The sequence below is a fragment of the Python bivittatus genome, unplaced genomic scaffold (genome assembly GCF_059951505.1).
Source record: "Python bivittatus isolate LINGU-HERP-01145 unplaced genomic scaffold, Pbiv_v1 ctg000020_np1212, whole genome shotgun sequence".
Taxonomy (NCBI): domain Eukaryota; kingdom Metazoa; phylum Chordata; class Lepidosauria; order Squamata; family Pythonidae; genus Python; species Python bivittatus.
In genome coordinates, this window is record NW_028277030.1 from 449,534 (window position 1) to 471,641 (window position 22,108).

Sequence of the window (22,108 nt, forward strand, 5' to 3'; positions counted from 1 at the left end):
TACAGCAAAGTGTAGCCTAGGGAACAAAGCAGGGAAACAAAACAGAACCCACGCTTCTGTCAGCCAAGTCTGTATGATATGTGTCAGATCAGCACTTCTGTCTGGGATTAAATTATAGATAATGCTAGGTGAACATTGCTTCTTAATGGAGCTGCTACCTGAAAGAAAGGCTGGCCATCAGCTGGCCTTTCTTGCCCTCCCGCTGTCAGATTTCACCCTCCCACCTTATTTTCCCTATCAATTGCTACTTTGGTATTCACTCCTAGGCCATTTTCCACTCTGATTTTTTTTCACATCTCTTAAAATAAGGCCACAGTCAACTTTTCCCTCTTGTTGTCTCATGGAAACCACATTTAAAAATAAAGACATAAATAAAAGGGGTCCTTGGCCCAGGGTCTCCCTAAATGGTAGTTCCCCAAGGGTTGCTGATGGTGATTCATTGATTGATTCGCCATCAGGCGATTGATTCATTAGGGTAACATTTCTTTTGGGAAACAATGTTTGTTTGTTTGTTTATCCCAAGATTTACAAGGCTGTCCAACTCAAACAGTGGGACTCTGGGCAGCATACAATATAAGCACACAATGATGATAATATAACAAAAATAATAATAAAAACTAATAACATACAACTAATATATAAATACAAAAGCTAAAATATAAAATGTCAATAAAGCACAGAACAAAATGAAGGAAGGGGAGGGAGGGAGGGAGGAAGGAAGGAAGGAAGGAAGGAAGGAAGGAAGGAAGGAAGGAAGGAAGGAAGGAAGGAAGGAAGGAAGATATTGTTTAATGTAGTCCTTTGTATATAATATCTGCTGAAAGTATACTGTGAAAAGCCTGATCCTGTGAGGAAGCTATTTTTCAAAGGTAACAAGCAGAAAGTGCTTAGTGCATTTTCTTCATTTTTAATTTACCTGCTCACTTCAGCTCCATGCACAAACAGCATGCTTGTGGTTTACATAAACAAAAACATTGAAACTTTCAGTGGAAATTAGTAATGAATGTGGTTAGTATTCTAAAAGGTGTATGCATCTAAAATGAAGACATCATAATTTAGTAAATGGCCACAAGATGTCAGTGCAACAACAGCAGAGACATCTTGATTTTCTGCTCACCTTTTTACTATTCCGGAAACAAAATAATTATCGAATGCTTTCAAAGACCACTTAGAATTGCAAAAAGATGTGTTTTATAAAACAGCATGCACATGTTCAAGTAAGCCCTATTCACTTCCAAGTAAATATAATTACTTGAGTGTACATGTCACAGTTCAACCATGGACTTAAATGTTGAGTGCCTCAAGGAACAGTTGTTCCTTGGCCATTATCAAATGTTATAAATTAGCAGTGCAAATAATGTAAAATAAAGACAGTACAAAGTCTCTATGCCTTATTTGGTTATTTTGAAAGGCCAAGTTTAGTTCTTAGTTTTATATCCTTTCCCTTATAAATCAGCTATGAGATGAGAATGATTTGGAGTTTCATAGCACTTCTAAAGTTTTAATTTCTTTTTGCTCAGCCTAATTTTACTTACAAGCTCTTGCTCTTCAGTTCTACCTTCTCCATGGCTAACTGTGTCTTTGCTGATGGCATTTATTTAGTGCGCAGAGGCGATGAAAACTAACTAAGGCAACACTGTCTGCTGTCGGTAGATTCTGCTGCTGTCACTGATTCTGAACATTTACTTTATTTTCTTGAACATTTCTTCAATTGTTTTATGAGAAAAAAATTATATAAGTATAATGATAGTTCAATTACTTTCAGTATATTCAGTGATAATTTCCCATATTAGCCCATAACAATTCTTTGTAATATAGAATTCCAATGTAGAGAAGTAGTGGTGAATGAAGGTTATGTAACTGTTCCTAAAAATGATATAGTTGTGGCATTCTGTGATATCTGAAGAATTTTTTTTATTTATGTTCAGTGATGTAGAAGTAAAACAGGTCCCAGAAGAAATATTGAAGGAATTAATAATGAGAAAGATTAAATCAAGAAGCGCCATTTGCCATTTGTTTCCATCAGCTAGACTACATCTTTTCTTCCCCCTCTCCCAGAGGGTATTGGAAATTCCTGCTACAGTAGGAACAATGACGTGTTGACACATTGCAATGAGGCCACCAAAATATGAACCCTGCAGCTTCTGAGGCATACAACTTCCAGTTGTGATAAAGCCACTTCTAGCAAGCTTAACTGCAAGGTTATTTTGGGGAGAACTACTGAAGCCTGCTTTAGAACTGTGAGCGGTTCGTGGTAGCTGGTACATCTCTTCTAGAGATATAGCATCACCTTGCTATTACTAGTCCTTGTGCTTGATTTTTTTTTCTTTTGCTTCTAATTGCTTCCTTTTGAAAAGAGGAATACATTTGATATTTAATAAGCTCATATTAAGCTTGAGGACAGAGACTACTCTGGAAGTTTTCTTTGAAAAAGAGTGTTAAATGCTTTAATTCATAAATGTTAATAGAATGTAAGTTCGTGCTGTCATAGTTGGTCCACTGCAGATTTAAAATGAAAATAAGTTCTATTGAGATCAGTAAACATTTGTGAAGCATTCTCTGGAATGGCAATTCTTATACTGTCACTGTTTTCACATATAATGTGTTCATATACCCAGAAATTTAAAGAGACTTCACTAAGATTTGCAAGATGAGATGTTTAGATTGATTGTCTCAGAATAAGAGCAGAATCAACTTCTTAAAATGGCTAGGAAGTACACATTTCATGAACAATGGTCAATTAACATAGAATATACCATAGTTAATTTATTGATAATCTATTATAGATATGTCTGACATATAGATTGCATTTAATAATTATTTTTCTATAATTAAGCCTTCTAATTTAAATTGTTTTACTGCTGTTAAGTGTCTTACACTGCTTTTTAAAATTTGGCACCCTTCTTTTGGTTGATAGTGTTTTAATGTTTCATTGTGTGCCTCTGTGTTTGGCTATATATGCATCCAGACATATAGTTTTGTACTCTGTAATCTTTTGAAATGGGAGGATAGAGGCAGACACTCTTAAAATTAAGTTCTGGGTCCATCGTTCAAAAATATCCTTCAATATGTCCAGTGTTAAAATATTTTGCTTCATTCTATATTAGTAGGTCAAATTTAAGTGTTCTTCTCCTTTAATTGTAATCTTTAGTTCCTTCTGGTTCCCTCTAGTGCCCAAAGGCTTCAAAGCCTTCAAAGTCTCATCCTGTCATTTTTTAAAAGAGAATTCAAAACAAAAGCATTTCCCCACAGGAATGATTCTTATAATTAGTTCCAAAATCTTATTATTTCAAATCCATCTGGACCCTTAGTCAGTTTGTAACTTTCTATAATCAAAATTTTAATCACTCTTTTCCTGTTTATTAAAAAAAAAAAAGTTTAAGTCCTTAAACTTGTATTTAAAACTTCTTCCTCTAAGGATTGAAAGAAACTCCCCTGGTGCTGTAAAACTTGTCAATCCAAAGGTTCCTAATAGCTGAAAAGCAGTTAACAAACAATTTCCTAAAGTAATTAGAAAAGGAAGTATACAAATCCAGAGTGCTTTCAAAGGCGCCAACTGCAGTTTGAGCAAGACAGCTATTCCTTCATCTCCCAGAGCTCAAAACCCACTGGAGATTGCTGTCTTGCAGCCTCCTCATGAGGAGCAACTGTCTGGAGCACTTGTGGGTGATCTCAAGTCCTCTCCTTGTTCAGAGAGGAATTAGGAAGAGCCAGCCTGCTTGCTGGCTCTTCATTCCACCGCAATTGTCAGCTCCACTTTTCATGGAACTGTCTTCAGTTCACCATTTCTTCCCCGGAAGTCTGTTGTAAGAACATATCCTGAACATAAGTATCATCCTGCACAGGGCATAAGAACTTAACATACTTTTTTCTATATTGTTTACTGCTATAGTTTTAATAAAGTGACTTGTAATGTTTTTATGTTTATGTGTGCATGTCTTGTAAGTACAGTGGTACCTCGGGTCACGAACGCTTCTGTTCACGACGAATTCGGGTCACGAACAGCACCGTTCGCAAAATTTTGCTTCCGTTCGCGAACGCCGGATCAGGTGACAAACAGGATCCGCGGCCATTTTCCCTGCCATGACACGTGGTCGTGGCTTCCTGTAGGGAGGGGGACTCTCCCTCCAAGCAATAACCACCTCCCCACCCACCTTCCTGTCCTCCATGCCAGAAGTTACGTCGAGCAAGGTTAGCATTCTCTCTCTTCGTACTGTACTTTGTGTCATATTTTTGTGGTTTTAAAAAAAAAACATATGGTTCAGAACGGGTTAACCGTAATTACATTGAACTTTATGGGAAAATTTGATTCGGGTCGCGACCAATTCGGGTCGCGACCAGAGTCACGGAACGAATTAAGTTCGAGAAACGAGGTACCACTGTATATTAATATTCAGCAAACCTGTTTATTTAATCACACACATTTTATATACGATCCAGCTCCCCAGACTCCAGATTACATATAGTAATTAGGTTAAAACAATGCTATAATACATAAATAACATATTGTCCTATAAACTTTGCAGCCCAATCACAAAAAGTAAATAAAAAGAAGAATCAGCCTTTAAATATTTGTTTAAATCATGCTGTCTTAACAGCCTTGCAAAAATCCAAGAAAGCATGTACAAAAGGAAGCATGTACAAAGTATTCCAAAGCATGGGGGCCATTATGGAGAAGGACTGCCTTCAGGTCCATGTCCTCTTGATTTCACACAGAGATGGGACCCTGAGCATCCCTTCCCTCCATGCTTGGGAAATTTCACTTGGAGGAGACAGTCCCTAAGGTATCTTAGACCCTAGTCATAAAAAAGCTTCATAAATAAAAACAACCTTTTGAATTGGTCTCAACTTATTGGCAGCTAATGTAGCATTCAAACAATAGGTATCACATATAGTAGAAGCTCCCGTCTGCTACCATCTTGGCCATTGTGTTTTGTACCAGTTGAAATTTCTAGATCATTTTCAAAGGCAGCCCCACAAAGAGCAACTTACCATAATCTAAATAGGTAGCAATGAGGGTGTAACTCGCCATCTGTTCTTGTCCTTTGTTATTATAATGTATTATACCGTATTTTCTATTTTGTTTGGTTTTATTGTATACTGCCCAAAGCTAGTTTGGAGTCAGGCAGTGCCTAAATTGAATAAATTACTGTTGCCACAGCTGCAAGTTCAAGGTGATGCCCATATTTAGCACTCTTGCCTATTTCTTAAGTTAGTGTTTTTGGCCAAGATCACAGTAATGGGTCATTAAAAGGCAAAATTGCATAACTTAATTCCTGCAGTACTATCAAGTTGAAGGATTGCATTCTGTCAAAATACAATAATGCAAAATACATATTATTTTCAGTTTGCAGACATATTAAAAATTGGTGAATTATTTTATAGCTACAGTGTTTATATATTTATTTTTTTGCAGCTGATATATTGTTTTTAATGTATATTAATGACAGTGTCCCAACTCTTTCAGAAAATATCTGTTCTTATAAGAATCTCTCTATAGCTTAAAATTGGCCTCTGTGATTATCATATTCAGAGATCAGACCTTTTTAATTGCCCCCCTGGAATGATGGAATCTCATGTTAGTTTGGATATTTGCTGGCATGCTACAATATTTGTTTTAATGTATTTTCACATTCTAATATTGTTTAATGTATGCTGTTGTTTTGCTCATTTTTTTCTTCCTTCCTTTATTTTCTTCTTTCTCTAACCTAGGGATAGGATGAAGCAGAAAAAATACTTCTGATCCAGTGTGGGCAGGCTCATTGTACCCGGAATAGCTCCTTAAAGCAGCTGTGCCTTTTCCTGGATTTAAAAATGCCTAAGCCAGATCCGAAGCACCTTTTGTGCTTTGGAATCAGAGCTGCATATCTGTTTCCTAAACTTTCTTTAAACCCCTATGGTGTATGGGGTATACATTGAATAACTGATAATTTACTACATTGTGACCATGTATAAAATAACAGGTGTTTAGTTCAGCCTGAGATACTCACTAGCCAGACTTTAGTGAGACTAGCCTAATTTTTAAACATAATATAATGTTGTATAGATATAGTCTAATAGTTACAAAAAGTCTTCCTCCAATGAACAAGCCACTTTCCCTTCTCTAAGATAGTTTTTCCCAGTAGTTTTGAATTACAATTTTTATTGTTCCTGATGTAGTTTATGAGAGTTGCAATAAAATGGCATCACATTATGGAAGGCTGTTCTAAGAAATAGAGTCTGTATTCCATGTAGAATTAGTTAATCCTCTGACATGGTACCATTTCCTATCCAGATTAAGTATTCTAGATTTCTCTTGAAACAAAAAATTCATGTAACAATTCTTAACATAAACAAGACTAAATTAGCATTACTTTTTTCATGTTTATTTTCTGAAAGTTCATATTTTATTTAAAAGCTTTTTTGTACACAAAGAAACTAAATTTCCAGTTACAAAAAGCACAGTGGTAAGTTTCCTAGTTTGAATATCCATCATTTCATTTTACATTACTGCTTAGATTGGGAAGTTGTTCTATAGTAATTCCAGAGGTAGATACATATCTAATATTATTTTACCTTTACAGTGGCACAGAAGATTGTTGCAACCAGAAAAAAACAGCAACTTTCAATAGGTCCTTGCAAATCATTACCAAACTCTCCAAGCCACTCATCAGTATGTTCAACCCAGGTCTCTGCAGTACATATTAGCCAGGTATGAATTGCATTCATTTATTTTAGTGGTAGATAAAGATTGGATATTGGTACCTTTTGTGATTCTGACAATGGATATACACATTCACTTGTGCATGGCTTGAACTACCATGCTTTTACTTGATTTGAATTAACATTTTATTTGTTAGTGGTTTATTTCTAAATTATTACCATTTTTTAAAATCGTCAGAAATATTCCCAAAGTGGTACACATTGATTTTGCCTTGAGGTTCATAGTGGGAAGTTAAACAGAATGCAGAGCTAAACAAACCAAAAGCACAGTTTAAACTAGACGAGCTTGAACTTTTTTACAAAAAGCAAGTATTACAATGGGAGTAGGTATAACTGAGACATAGTGGGATAATTCCCAGAATTAAATACAGCAGTTTAAGAATACAACTTGATTAAAAGGATTTCAAGCAACAGAAAGGGAAGAATTGTTGAATTAAACTGAACTAATTGTTGAATTAAAAGGGTCCATAGTAGCCGAAAATCATAGAATCCTGCAGCTGGAAGGGGTCATTTAGGGCTCTCAGTTCAGTCCCCTGCTCAGTGCAGGAATCTGGATTGAAACCTGTATAGTCGATGACTCTGCTTGAGATTTCTGGTGAAGGGGAGCCCACCATCAATCTCAGTGATTGGCTGCACTCTTGAACTGTTGCTACTATTAAGAAGTTACTCTAATTTAAATCCATTATTCTGTATCCTGCAGTCTGAAACAAGAGAGTTCTTCTACATGATTTTTCATATATCTGAAGAATGTTATCATCTCTCCTTTCCCCCCTCCCTAATTATCTTTTCTCAAGCTAAATCTATCCAGCCCCTTCAATTTTTCAGAATCCTTGATAAAGCGTTGTGCCCAGAATTGGACACAGTATTCAAGATGGGATCTAATCAAAACAGCATTAGAGTGGAACAATAGTTGCATGGTAAAGCAATGCAACAAAAGTGTGATAAAGAGCAGAAATTATTGAACAGTCTTGTGCTTTCTACTTTTAACTAGTCTCAGCTCTCCTTTTTTTCTTCATTTCTCTCCTCTTGTTTTTCCTTCCCTTCTTGGGCCAATTGCCCCTATTAAACAATTACACCATCTTCATATTAACAAATATGTATTTTACTTATAGTTCAGACAATACCAGTGTTCACAAGGAAGTAGGAGAAAGTTATATGTAACATCATGAGAGGAGAAAGAGGGGAAAAAACAATAACAACAGGTTGAAGTTAAAGGAATCTTCCAGAATTTCATAGCACCCATCTAACTTATACATATTAACAAGGTATTATTTATATTTCAATTTATATTTCAAATTTAGTCACCACCCATCTCACTCAAAGAGCTTCTTTAATTTACCCTTCCCTGTGCATGTAGGGTTGCTTAGCCCAACAACAATTAATTCTTGTGATTTTGAATTTATATTTCTGTTAATGTAGCCTAGAATTGCATTTCCTTTCTTTACAGCTATATTACACTACTGGTTCGTATTCATTTTTGCAATAACTTTATTAATTTTTTTAAACAAAAAAGATAAAAGCTTACAAGAACTAATGTTTAAGATAAAAGAAAGAAAATAAAGAGAACAAAGCCAAAAATGCAGAAAGAAAAAGAAAAAAAAAGAAATATAAAGAAATGACTTCTGATTTGCTTTTACAACAATTATAGGTATATATTTAAACTGAGCTTTAATTTTTTTCTATCATCTAATATAGCAAGCCTGGCTGGGGAATTCTGGGAGTTTAAGTCCACAGGTCTTAAAGTTGCCAAGACTGAGGAACACTGATCTAATCTTTTTTCTAATCATCAAACCCATATATTATAATTTCATTTTTTTCTGTTTCATACAAAAAGTCCAAAAGGGGTTTCCATCAGCACTGAACTTGATCTGTATCTTTTCTCTAATCAGAGCTGTCATTTTAGCCATCTCAGCAAACTCCATCATCTTCACAGTCCACTCTTCCATAGTGGGTAATATCAGATTTTTCCACTGTTGTGCATATAAAAGTCTCACTGCTGTTATCTTATATAAAAACAAAGTTGCATGAGTTTTTTCCAACTCTTTGTCAGTTAGTCCCAAAAGAAATGTCTCTGGCTTCAGTTGTATATTAATCTTTAAAATCTTCTGAATTTTGGATTTGGATCCAAATTTTTTTAGCTTTTTTACATGTCCACCAAGCAGTGATAAAAAGTCCCCTCTTGTTCCCATTTCAAACATAGATTCAAAGTACCTTTATACATTTTAGACATATTTTTCTGGTAACAAATATCAGCGATACATAATTTTATAAAAATTCTCTTTAAGGCTATTTTTTTTTTTTTTGTCTGCGCTCAGTCATTACTGACCCTGCAGTGACTGCTTTGGACAAGTCCTTTGTAGTTTTCAAGGCAATTGTTTCAGAAGTGGTTTGCCAGAGCCTCCTTCCTAGAGCAGAGCCCAGCTGGCGAGCGCAGGAGGCGGGGTTTCCGTTGCTTCGCGCCCTTTTCGGGCGAGCGCGGTTTTGCGCTTACCGGCAGCTGCTCCTGACTCCCGTGCAAGGCGCCGCCAGCATTTTTCCTCCCACTGGAGTGAGAGTACCCATTTATCTACTCACGTGAGTTTTCGACCTGTTGGGTTGACAGGAGCTGGGGAGGCTATAGCATAATGTAAATTTCATCCATATATTCTCCCATTTTTCCATTTGTATGTTGTAACCAAAATTTTTGGCCAGTTTTATCATATATTCTTTCACTTGTTCCTCTGTTTCAAATCTCAGTAAAAGTTTATATATTTTAGCAATAATATGCCCATCATTTGTACATAATTCTGTTTCAAATTCATTCTCATAATATTCAAAACCAAATGTCCTTTTATCTACCTTAAATACAGGTAGTCCTCACTTAATGACAATTTGTTTAGCAACTGTTCGAAGTTATGATGGTGCTGAAAAAAGCTACTTATGACTAGTCCTCACACTTATGACTGTCACAGCACCCCTGTGGTCACATGATCGTGATCTGGGCGCTTGATAACCAGCCTGCACTTATGACAATTACAGCATCCCGTGGTCACATGATTACCATTTGCGACCTTCCCAGCCAGCTTCTGGCAAGCAAAATGAATGGGAAACCGCATGATTTGCTTAACAGCCATGGTGATTTGCTTAACGGCCGTGGTGATTTGCTTAACAACCACTGCAAAAAATGTCGCAAAACCGGGTATGGTTACATCATGCCTCACTTAATGACCGCCCCGCTTAACGATGAATTTTCCGGTCCCTATTGTGGACGTTAAGCAAGGACTACTTGTAATTGTACGTAGGAAAACCATTGACACATGTGTCCTAATGTCAAATCATCTCTTGATTTCATTTTTAATTCTCCCTGGGAAAAGTCTAATATATCACCATAAATTAACCATTTATGTTTAGTTAACATTTCTCTCCTATAATATCCTTCTTGTGGTAAGAGCTACAAAGGTATGTTCGGGCAGAATCTGGATTTATATCTATTCCATTTTCTCAGTATGGCCCATCTAACAAAATGATTTTTTAAAATCAACATTAACTTTAGCTTTATCATACCATAAATATCCATGCCACCCAAACATCAAATTATATCCTTCTAGATCCAGTACTCTAATTCTCAGCATCACCCACTCATTCATCCAAACTAAGCAGCAAGCTGCAAAGTATAGTTTCAAATCAGGTAAACCCAAACCTCCTCTTCCTTTAGCATCTTATAACACCTTATATTTAGCTTGTGGTTTTTTTCCCCTGCCACACAAATTTAGATACATTTTTCTGCCACTATTTAATTGGTAAATCAGTTGTCAAAACAGGTGTTGTCTGAAACAAAAATAACATTTTAGGCAAAATGTTCATCTTAATCATAGAAATTCTCCCCAACAATGACAATAGTATTTTATCCCATCTTAACGTATGTTTGTTAACTTAATTCCATGTCTGAACATAATTATTTTAAAATAATATACAGTTCATATTTGTCAGAATAACACCCAAATATTTTACCTTTTTCTCAATCTTGAAACCCATTTTGTTTATCAGTTCTGTTTGATCTTGTGTCTTCATATTTTTTGTTAGCATCTTTGTCTACTGTTTATTAATCTTAAAACCAGCTAATGCACCAAATTCCTTTAATCTTCTCATTAGTAATTCAATCCCCTTTAAAGGATCTTCCAAAACCAGTACCAGATCATCTGCAAAAGCTCTCAACTTGCCTCTCTTTTTTAATTTTTACACCCATTATCCTCTCATCTTGCCTTATATCTCTATTCAAAACTTCAAGTACCAAAACAAACAGAAGAGGGGATAATGGGCAAACTTGTCTTGTTCCTTTTTGTACCTCCCAAGGTACAGAATCACCATTAACAATTTGTGCTGTCTGTGAAGTATAAATTGATTTTACAGATTTTATAAAGTTCTCCACAAAGTTCATATCTTCCAAAACTTTAAATAAAAAGGGCCAATTTATATTGTCAAAAGCTTTCTTTGCATCTAAGAAAATTAGCATATCTTGTTTTAAATTATGCTGTTCCAAGTATTCTGTAATATCCAACACCACTCTGACATTGTCTTTTAACTGTCTTTTAGATAAAAATCCACACTGGTTTCATGAATAATTTCTTGCAGAATTATTTTCAATCTGTCTTCTAAAATCATTGTAAATAACGTATAATCATTACTCAATAATGATATTGGTCTATATTTTCTTGTTAAAGTTCTTGCCCCTTTTTAGGTATTAATGCCATATAAGCCTCTTTCCAAGTCTCTGTCATCTTTCCTCCATGTAGTATAGAAATCATTGTATTTTGGAGGGGTTGTAGAAATTCATCCTCAAAACATTTATAATAAAAACTTGTCCATAAGTGGTTTATAAAAAGTTCCTTTATCCTCATTTGGGGCATAAATTCCCAATACCATAGTTTTAGCTCCTTGTAATTCAACTTCCACCCCAACAAATCTATCGTGTTTGTCAGTCAATACAAGTTCTGGTTTTAGTTGGGGTTAATGTATAAAACAACTCCATTTATTTTTTTAGGTCTAGCTGATATAAATTCTTCACCCAAATTTTTGCAAGTGAGATATTTTATGTCCTTTTTTCTAATATTATATCTTATTTTTTTTTAATAGTGAAAGATTTTTTTTTTTTTAAGGACCATTTGCTCCATTTATATTCTGCGTTAAGCATTTATAATTGATACTTAGACCAGTAATTTAGAAAAGTCAATGCCTCTAGTACCTAATTCAGAATCATCTTTTTCAGAATCCTTTTTGCATGTGTTGTAATTTTGGAGCAGTCTCCACTACAGCCTCCATTTAAACCTCTTCCAATTCTCCTTTAATTTTTTCCAAACATTCTCTAGCCTTTTGAACAGAGTTCAGACAAAATCTTTGCTGTTTAAAAGAAAAATCACACTTAATTGGTCCCAACGAAATGAAATCTTTTTCTGCTTCAGTATCTCAGTGAAAAAGGAATATTTTTTCTCTTATATAAAATTCTAATAGGAATTCATTTTAAAATAATTATATCTGCATTATCAATCTTTAATCTTGTATTGAAGTGCTGTTGCAAAACTCGATCCCTTGTTTTTCTCCTCACAAAATGCACTAAAACATCTCATGAAACATTTTTTATTCTTGCAAAACATACATTTATTTGATATACCTTATCAGTCTCTAGATCGGTAACCTCCTCTTCCCAGTTTAAGAAACTTATCTATGGTTGTATAATTTTTCCTCTAATATCTTCATCAGAACTCTCTGGAGTAGCTCTAAATCTCACAGAATTTATTTATTTTTATTTATTTTTATTTATTTAGTGGACTTGTCCCTGCCCATCTCCCCACAATGGGGGACTCTGGGCGGTTTACATCAAATTAAAATCATAAATACATAATTAAAAGTTATAAAAAGAGAACCACACTTACAGAGATAGAAAAAAGATTAAAAGATCCAAGAGACCAATAGAGGGGCTAGCCAACCCCATTTCTGACATCCTCCCTCCCCGCCCCAGGCCAGATGGCAGAGCCAAGTCTTCAAATCCCTCCGAAAGGCCTGGAGTGAGGGGGTCTGTCTCACCTCCGGGGGCAAGATGTTCCAAAGGGCGGAGGCTACAGCAGAGAAGGCCCGCCTTCTGAACCCCGCTAATCGGAGTTCTTTTACCGAAGGGGTCCGGAGCATACCCTCTCTGTGAGATCAGATGGGACGGGTTGAGATCGTGGGGGCGAGGCGGTCCCTCAGGTAGCCTGGCCCCATGCCACGTAGGGCTTTAAAGGTGATAACCAAGAATTCCTTCTCTCTGAGTTCCAGCAAAGCCACATTATCCATCTCTCTCTCCATTTCTCTATTCCTAACTTCTGATTTATTCTCTAAAATTTTCAACTTATCATTGACTTGTTTTATATCTCCAAACATTTGTTTTAGAGAAGTTTCCATCTTATCAAGCCTTTCATCTATCTTTTTTCCAAAGGCTGTAAATTTGGCTTCAAGTGACTGAGCCAATTTAGTTCCCAATTCATCAAACATTGGCTGAAGTAAGCTTAAAATAATTGTTTTATGTTCTTTATCTTATTTCTCTAATGGCTGTTCTGAGGAACTTCTTCTAGCCTCCAGTCTTGCTACCTCGCGCATTGTCATTATTTAGAAATGAATGTGTTAAACAGCAAAAAAGATAAACACAAACTTCATTCCCTCTAGTGTCTATAGCTGTAATTACAAGTATGCATCAGATCATTGTTTCCATGGTTACAATCAAGTACTCGATCTCAAATTATTTTAATCTTTTGTTTTGTAAATCCAGCCAATTCCTGGCAGTCTTTAATGCAAAGCAAACAGTGTTCCCGTGGAAGATCTGAGTCAATTGTTTTCAGTCAGTTAGGATTTAGTTTCATAGAAAAATTAATCTTGGTTTAATAACCTTCATCCGTTTTTAACTTTCTTTCTCATATCATTCTTGATTGAGCTTTTTTGCCTAATACTTCTTATATTTTAAGTCTTTAAATCTTCTTAGAAATTTATAATCCCCTCAAAAATGAAAATCACCAAGAGAAGTACTTATCTGTTGTAAAAGAAAATCTATCCCAGACTGAAGAATAGTTATATTCAAATGTTAAGAAATGAGGATTGGTCGGTTCTTGTGACCGTGCAGGCTGCACCACGGCTGTGAATGTAGGTAGAATCCCAGCCTCCCAACCACTCAACTCGCAAGCAAACTGCAAAAGCTTCCGTTTTTGCAGGTAACTAGTGGGGACCAGCCGACCGGAGATCAGATGGATTGATTTCATGCTTCCTCCTTTATCTGGAGGAAGTTCGACATCCAGCACTGGCTTCTGGGCGCCGATCTCTGCTGTCGTGCTGTCTCCGTTCCTCGGAGACAATCTAAACTGCCATTAATTCCCACTGGAAGTCCTTTCATATTCATTTTTGCAATCAACTACTATATTCTTTTTTGTAAGTACTATGAACAACCAGGTATTCCCCTATACTATGCTTGTTCATTTGATTTTTGTTTCCCAGATAAATAACTTTGCATTTGTATCTTTTAACTTTCATTCTATTATTTTTGGCTCATTTCTCCAGCCTATCAAGTTTGTTTTGAGTATTATTTTTGACCCACCCATTTTTATAACATCTGCACTTTTGATAAACATTCTCTCCACCTCTTCAAACTCAAATTGTTAATGAAAATAGTGAAGAGTTGGCCACCCAAGATTAACTTTTATAGCCTCTCTCCAATATAGCATCAAACTACCAAAGATTGCTTTCTGAGCAAAAGTTTATTTATTTATAAATCAAATTTATACGCCGCCCATCTCACCATATAAGTGACTCTAGGCAGCTCACAAATAAAAACCATAAAAACAGTAAAAAACTTACAAAAAGTTAAAAAATGGAGAGAGCGTCCTCAAGTCACAAGCCATCCCCAGTGATGCGAATCCCCATTAGATCCCCAAGCTAGTTGGCAGAGCCAGGTCTTAACAGTCTTCTGGAAGGCCAGACGAGTGGGGGCCAATCTCACCTCAGGAGACAGGATATTCCACAGGGTGGAGGCAATGGCAGAAAAGGCTCTCCTAGACCCCGCCAGTTGAAATTCTTTAGCCAATGAGGTCCATAACATGCCGTTCCTGCTGGACTGGGTGGGATGGGATGATGTAACCAGGATGAGACAGTTCCTCAGGTAACCTGGGCCCATGTCATGAAGGGCTTTAAAGGTCATAACTAACAACTTGAACTGGACCTAGAAACAAACTGGCGCCCAGTGCAGCTCATGCAGCAGAGGTGTTACATGCGCAGCCCTAGAGGCGCCCATAATTGCCCGTGCCACTGCATTCTGCATTAGCTGCAGCTTCTGGATACTTTTCAATGGTAGTCCCATGTAGAGCACGTTGTAGTAGTCCATACAGGAGATGACCAGGGCACGAGTGACTGAGAGAAGGGCTTCCCGATCTAGGAAAGGGTGCAACTGCACACAACAAGAAGTTGAGCAAAGGCCCTCCTATTTATCTATTTATGTATCTACTTGCTTGTCATGCCATTAAGCCCACACTTAACTAAATTACTATCATTACATCCTAATGCTTTGTCAAATGCTTCACTGAAATCAAGGTAAATTATGTATATGGTATTCCTACAGAGGGCCACTTTGGTGTATTGGTTAAGGCACCAGGCTAGAAACTAAGAGCCAGTAAGTTCTAGTCCTGCCTTAGGTATAAAGCCAGCTAGGTGACCTTAGGCCAGTCACTCTCTAGGAAGAAGGCATGGGCAAAGCACTTCCAAACATCTTGCCAAGAAACTGCAAGGACTCATCCAAGCAGTCCCCAGGAGTCAACACTGGTTTAAAGGGAGCAAAAAAAAAAAAAAAAAAGTATTCCATAATTTTTTAAGGATATTACCAAAACAAAACAAAAAGTGAGATTGAAGAAAGTGCCTAGTTTAAAATAAGTGGAACTAATAAAGCCAAGTTCTTTGTATTTAAGAACAGACTTTTAAGCTCACTTGAAAACATTCAAATAATACTCATTAAAATTACGCATGATATGGGGTGCCACAGGATTCAGGATTATTACTTTTGAATGTTTCTATTATTGATTTGGAAGAAGAGAGAGAGGTAATGTTTATCACATTTTCAACTGACATAAAAGAACCTAAAACCTAGAAAACAGAAATAAAATTCTTAACAGAATTTAGAAAACTGGGCTAGAAATATTAGAATTAAATTTAATAGAGAGAAATGCAGAGTTCTTTACTTGGAAAAAAAAAGCCCAGGAACATGATAAAGATAACTAGTTTGTAGATCACAAACTATGAATCAGGAGCCTGACTGATAAAAAGGCGAATTATTTAGGTTGCATTGATAGAAGCTTAGTTTCCATCTCATAGGAAGTAGCAGTTGTACTGAATGGAGATAACCCAGGAATTGAAAGCTAAGTCTAATCAAGTAAATTAGCCCCCTCTTTAATTTCTGTATAAATTCATTGGTTTTAAGTCTGTCTAATGGAGAATATCACACCCCGCGCTTTAATGAAAGATGTCTTTAATTCCCTTTATGTGTATGATGCAGTTATTCTATCAGTATTTATCACTGGAATGCAAAGAGGACTAAAGGTGCTTATAAACCATTGTATAACAAACAGTTTGCCATTAATTACAAAGAAGACAAAGGTCTTCGTTTTTGCAATTAACAAATAATATCCAATGGAGTCATGGTGATGGGAATACTGTTTCAGTGAGATGGGCAGTGACAAATTTGATAAATAAAAAAATAAAAATGACAAAATACAGTGGGGCAAAAAAGTATTTAGTCAGCCACCAATTGTGCAAGTTCTCCCACTTAAAAAGATGAGAGAGGCCTGTAATTTTCATCATAGGTATACCTCAACTATGAGAGACAAAATGGGGGGAAAAATCCAGAAAATCACATTGTCTGATTTTTAAAGAATTTATTTGCAAATCATGGTGGAAAATAAGTATTTGGTCAATATCAAAAGTTCATCTCAATACTTTGTTATATATCCTTTGTTGGCAATGACAGAGGCCAAACGTTTTCTGTAAGTCTTCACAAGGTTTTCACACACTGTTGCTGGTATTTTGGCCCATTCCTCCATGCAGATCTCCTCTAGAGCAGTGATGTTTTGGGGCTGTCACTGGGCAACATGGACTTTCAACTCCCTCCAAAGGTTTTCCATGGGGTTGAGATCTGGAGACTGGCTAGGCTATTCCAGGACCTTGAAATGCTTCTTACGAAGCCACTCCTTCGTTGCCCAGGTGGTGTGTTTGGGGTCATTGTCATGCTGAAAGACCCAGCCACGTTTCATCTTCAATGGCCTTGCTGATGGAAGGAGGTGTTCACTCAAAATCTCACAATACATGGCCCCACTCATTCTTTCCTTTACACGGATCAGTCGTCCTGGTCCCTTTGCAGAAAAACAGCCCCAAAGCATGATGTTTCCACCCCCATGCTTCACAGTAGGTATGGTGTTCTTTGGATGCAACTCAGCATTCTCTCTCCTCCAAACACAAGTTGAGTTTAGATCAAAACATTATACTTTGGTTTCATCTGACCATATGACATTCTCCCAATCCTCTTCTGGATCATCCAAATGCTCTCTAGCAAACTTCAGATGGGCCCAGACATGTACTGGCTTAAGCAGGGGGACACGTCTGGCACTGCAAGATTTGAGTCCCTGGCGGCGTAGTGTGTAATACTGATGGTAGCCTTTGTTACTTTGGTCCCAGCTCTCTGCAGGTCATTCACTAGGTCCCCCCATGTGGTTCTGGGATTTTTGCTCACCATTCTTGTGATCATTTTGACTCCACAGGGTGAGATCTTGCGTGGAGCCCCAGATCAAGGGAGATTATCAGTGGTCTTGTATGTCTTCCATTTTCTAATTATTGCTCCCACAGTTGATTTCTTCACACCAAGCTGCTTGCCTATTGCAGATTCAGTCTTCCCAGCCTGGTGCAGGTCTACAATTTTGTTTCTGGTGTCCTTTGACAGCTCTTTGGTCTTGGCCATAGTGGAGTTTGGAGTGTGACTATTTGAGGTTGTGGACAGGTGTCTTTTATACTGATAATAAGGTCAAACAGGTGCCATTACTACAGGTAACGAGTGGAGGACAGAGGAGCCTCTTAAAGAAGTAGTTACAGGTCTGTGAGAGCCAGACATCTTGCTTGTTTGTAGGTGACCAAATACTTATTTTCCACCATGATTTGCAAATAAATTCTTTAAAAATCAGACAATGTTGATTTTCTGGATTTTTTTTCTCATTTTGTCTCTCATAGTTGAGGTATACCTATGATGAAAATTACAGGCCTCTCTCATCTTTTTAAGTGGGAGAACTTGCACAATTGGTGGCTGACTAAATACTTTTTTGCCCCACTGTAAGGGTGTGTTCTTAAAGTTCTGTAAGGCACATGTAAAGCATTCTTCATAGTGCACCCAACAGTCTCTACATTCTACTATCAAAGAAGTGGCTGTTAAGAACCTTAAGATTTATGAAGCAAAAAATTCACTTTGTTTCAGGTAATATATGCTCCTTAGTGAAATAAAATATAAATGGCAATGTTCCTACTACATTCACAACTACATTAAATTACATTAATTAACTAATTGAAATTACATTCAGAACTGTGGAATAATGGATTTAAGTTACTGGAAAACAGTGTCCTTCTATAGTTATTTTTTAATGGAGCAGGTTGATAGAGGAGACAATTTCTAGAGAGGTAGTGAGCTCCTCTTTGTAGGTTGTATTGAAGTAGAAGTTAGAAAGCTATATGCTTCCATTTGGATTCTTGTACTGAGTAGATGGATGAATTTGATAGCCCAAATGGCCCTGTCTGCCTCTATGAAGGCTTGGGGACTTTCCCTATAATTTCTCTTTTCTATTTCTATGTCTGACTACATGAGAACTAATATATGAAGGAGTTATTTATTGATGTATATAGTGGTGAAGTGGCTTGTACATCCCAGTGACACTATGAGCTGTGTCTCTGGGAATGTGTATATTCCCCCAAGGGTCACTCATGAGAATCAGACTAAAGGTGATGCACTGGAGAAGGAAATGGCATAAAAGACATAGAATAACTGAGATCTGATAGGGCCCCACTCCAGAAGGCTTAAAAAGTTTGCTTTCCCCCAAAATATTGGGATACGGTGAGGCTGGGACTGAGTGATTGTGATTGTTTGTGTACTAGAGAGTGTTGTGTTAGGGTGCTGGGAATTGCTTTTTGAATGCTGCTTTTTATTGTTTCTTTTGTGTTTTTATTGTTGTTGATGTGAGCTGCCGATAGTTATGGCAATAAATAAATAAAGGGTATCAATTCATTTAGTCATTCAATTCTGGGATTATATCTGAGTGCTGACTTTAACATGCTTTTGTCCACAATTATGGCTATTCCATTTCTTATACACTTTTCTTGTCCACAGTAGAAGATATTTCTCTGATGTGAAATGATCCATTTTAGGCAATTTCAGTTTGCAGATTCTAAGAATATCAGTACTTCAGTTTGTATATTTTTGTTCTGACAACATAAAGTTTTCCTTGGTTCATAGTTCTGACATTCCATGTACAAATGATATACACATATCTGCTGTATCAAAATTTGTTTTGCCTCTGGCCACATCAGCCACAAGGCCTTACATGGGATAGAGGGAAAAGGAAAGAAATGTGAAAATTTAATTAATTTAAGAGGAAGGAATATAGAGGGAAATAGTCTTGGCTTAAAGATTGCCTATTAATTCCAAGAGGATTTAGTGAAAGAGAGTGATAATGTTCTCTCTGTATAGAAATTCTATATATATTTAAAAATCCTATATTGTAGTAGGAAATACAATTAAGAAATTGATTTTCTTTGTGGATTTTAATTATTGCAGACCAGTAATGGAGGAGGGAGTTTAAGTGATTATTCTTCCTCTGTCCCATCTACTCCAAGCACCAGTCAGAAGGAACTACGAATTGATGTTCCACCTACTACTAATACTCCAACACCTGTTCGTAAACAGTCCAAGCGCCGGTCCAACCTTTTCACAGTGAGTGAACGAAGAGAGATCATGCTTGATCATGTTAATCTAATCAATTAATTAATAAGCCAGCTTCAGAAACCATATTTGAAAGTTGGTGTCTCCTTCTCTGTAGTTAAGAATAACCTCAATTTTATGCTCTGAATCAAAAAAGCATCTACATTTATTTTCCTTATCTTGTAGGAGATAACTAAATTACAGTTCAGCTCCATATGTTATACCTTCCTTCTTATGATGAGATTATTGTGACTGGTTGATTATTTATTGAGTCATAATTCCAGTGCAATTTGTAGTGACAATTATATTATTTTTGTAGCTGTTTTTTAAGGTTTATAATTAGGTCGATTGGTCCTTTGCTATGATTTCTGTGGTGGATTGAAATGCATATAGAGTGAGGGACAATAGTAGTCAATTCATAATTCTATCTCATACTTAGTTCATATTCCATGCTACATATTTTATTTTTGAAGCAACATAATTCTTGTTTTCAGGAATAGCAACACGTGGCCTCAGTGAATAAAGTGAGAAAAAGTTGGATGCCAAGTGCCACAGATTTTATGTTTCTGGGGTCTTGTCCTTATTGCCAATTCTTTGGCCTATTTAGTCAAATTACACCTTTTTCTATGGGAGACATTGCCCTTTGTCCCCATGCCTCTGTGCAAACAGTCAATTATTCCAAGTAAAACTTATTTGGATAAAAACAATTAACATGGTGAGACATACCATATGCTACTCTTCTAAGGTGATGTCTGCTTCCATCTTTTTTATTCCACACATGGCCAAAATCCACAGACCTGACTATGAAAAACTAATTGAGGATGTGCCTTTTGATGGAGAAGGACTACTGTGTGCTAAGCCTTTTAGCCAATGAGCATGTGTTGAGCATGTTTGTATTTCTAGAGAGAAATTGATTGGTGTGCCTAGGATGACACTGACAGCAGCAGTGTGGTATAAATGAGTTCCAGGTGAGAGCTTAAAAAGGCCACTTGAATTTGGGAGGAGTCGGTTTCCTGATACACATGGAGAGATACTGCAAATGAGACTGCTAGTTGGAAATAGCATTCCCCACAGCGTACATTGTTGCATGTGTCCAGAAATCTCAACATTGGTTTGCTTATTTTGCCTGCATCTCAGCCAGATTTGGGGCTGCCTGGCCTGGGCAAGTTAGCAGTTGCCCAAACCTTCTCTGCTTGTAGATGATCTTCCGAACAGTGGAATGATTGATGTCCAATTGTTTGGAAATCTTTTTAAATCCCTTCGCAGTCTCATGGGCATGTATAACCTTCTTTCTGAAGGCCTCAGAGAGCTCTTTTGATCTAGGCATGGTGATACCACATACGTCAACAACAAAGAGCAAATCAAACTAAATGTCTGAGGTTTCAATAAGACAGGTTCCTCCCAGATCCTCTCTAATGATGTTCTAATCCTTTGCACCTGATCTGGTGCACTGGATTCTAATTGTAGATGTTTGAGGTAGTGATCAATGTAGGGGGGTACTTACTTTTTCCACATGTGAAATTTGCATTTTTGTTTATTTCAATTACACAATGGACTACAAAATGTAAATGGTGCATGATATTTGTTACATTATATCCCCTTTATCAGTATTGCTGCAATGAAGATTAAATATCTGCATGTTGAAATACATTGAAAAAGTAAAAAATGTCAGTGGAATGTACTTAGTTTGTCACATGATTAGTAAAAACAAGTAGATAGTGCCAAAAATACTGTATATTCATATATTCTGCTGAGCTCCCTATGATATTTTATATGTGCTATTTATTTTATAAATAGCCTAGCTAGTTTTTTAGCTCCTCTTTCTGGTGGATTAGGCATTTATTTTATACAGTTTTATATAGTTTTAAGACACTTAGAGTTTTAGAACAAGGATTAGATAGGATTAGGATTTTAGACCTTGGACTCTGGAACCTAATAGCTCCAGACACCTGCCAATGAAGACGAAGAGAGAGTATTATTTATTACTTTGAAAATCAGCCAAGGAAAACAACATGAGAAAAAGAAAGAAAAGACATGGCACCAGTCCGGGATCTTTTTCCGCTCTAAAGTCAGCCAAGCAATCAGAGACAGAAGAACATCTTTCATGCAAGGAATCTAAAAGGCAGTGCTCCCACTCTGCTTCAAACACACCATGTAACTCTACTAATCAACTCAAAATGGGTGACTTCCTGAAAAACAATCAGTGAACAGCTGTAAGTAACAAATTCTTATCCCCATCCCCTAGCCTCCTCAATAGATTTGACCCCCTGGAATGGGACTTACAAGCAGAGGTAGAAAGTTCACAACTTTTGGACATCTCTGCTTCTATCCCTGGGAAGTCTTCCCCTCTTCGATCTGCAGCTATGTGCTCTGCTGCTGAGGAACTGAGGCAACACGAGGGAGAGGAAT

General features: G+C 36.8%; 1 protein-coding gene across 2 annotated transcripts in view; it reads left to right on the forward strand.

Moving 5' to 3' along the window:
- AGAP1 (ArfGAP with GTPase domain, ankyrin repeat and PH domain 1) overlaps positions 1 to 22,108 on the forward strand; it is a 428,513-nt gene that overhangs the window by 96,050 nt on the left and 310,355 nt on the right. For both annotated transcript variants that reach the window (XM_088132847.1, XM_088132845.1), the window contains exons 7-8: positions 6,564 to 6,691; positions 19,556 to 19,711. In XM_088132847.1, the coding sequence (XP_087988973.1) occupies positions 6,564 to 6,691; positions 19,556 to 19,711 (284 nt within the window). The remainder of the gene's footprint in view (positions 1 to 6,563; positions 6,692 to 19,555; positions 19,712 to 22,108) is intronic.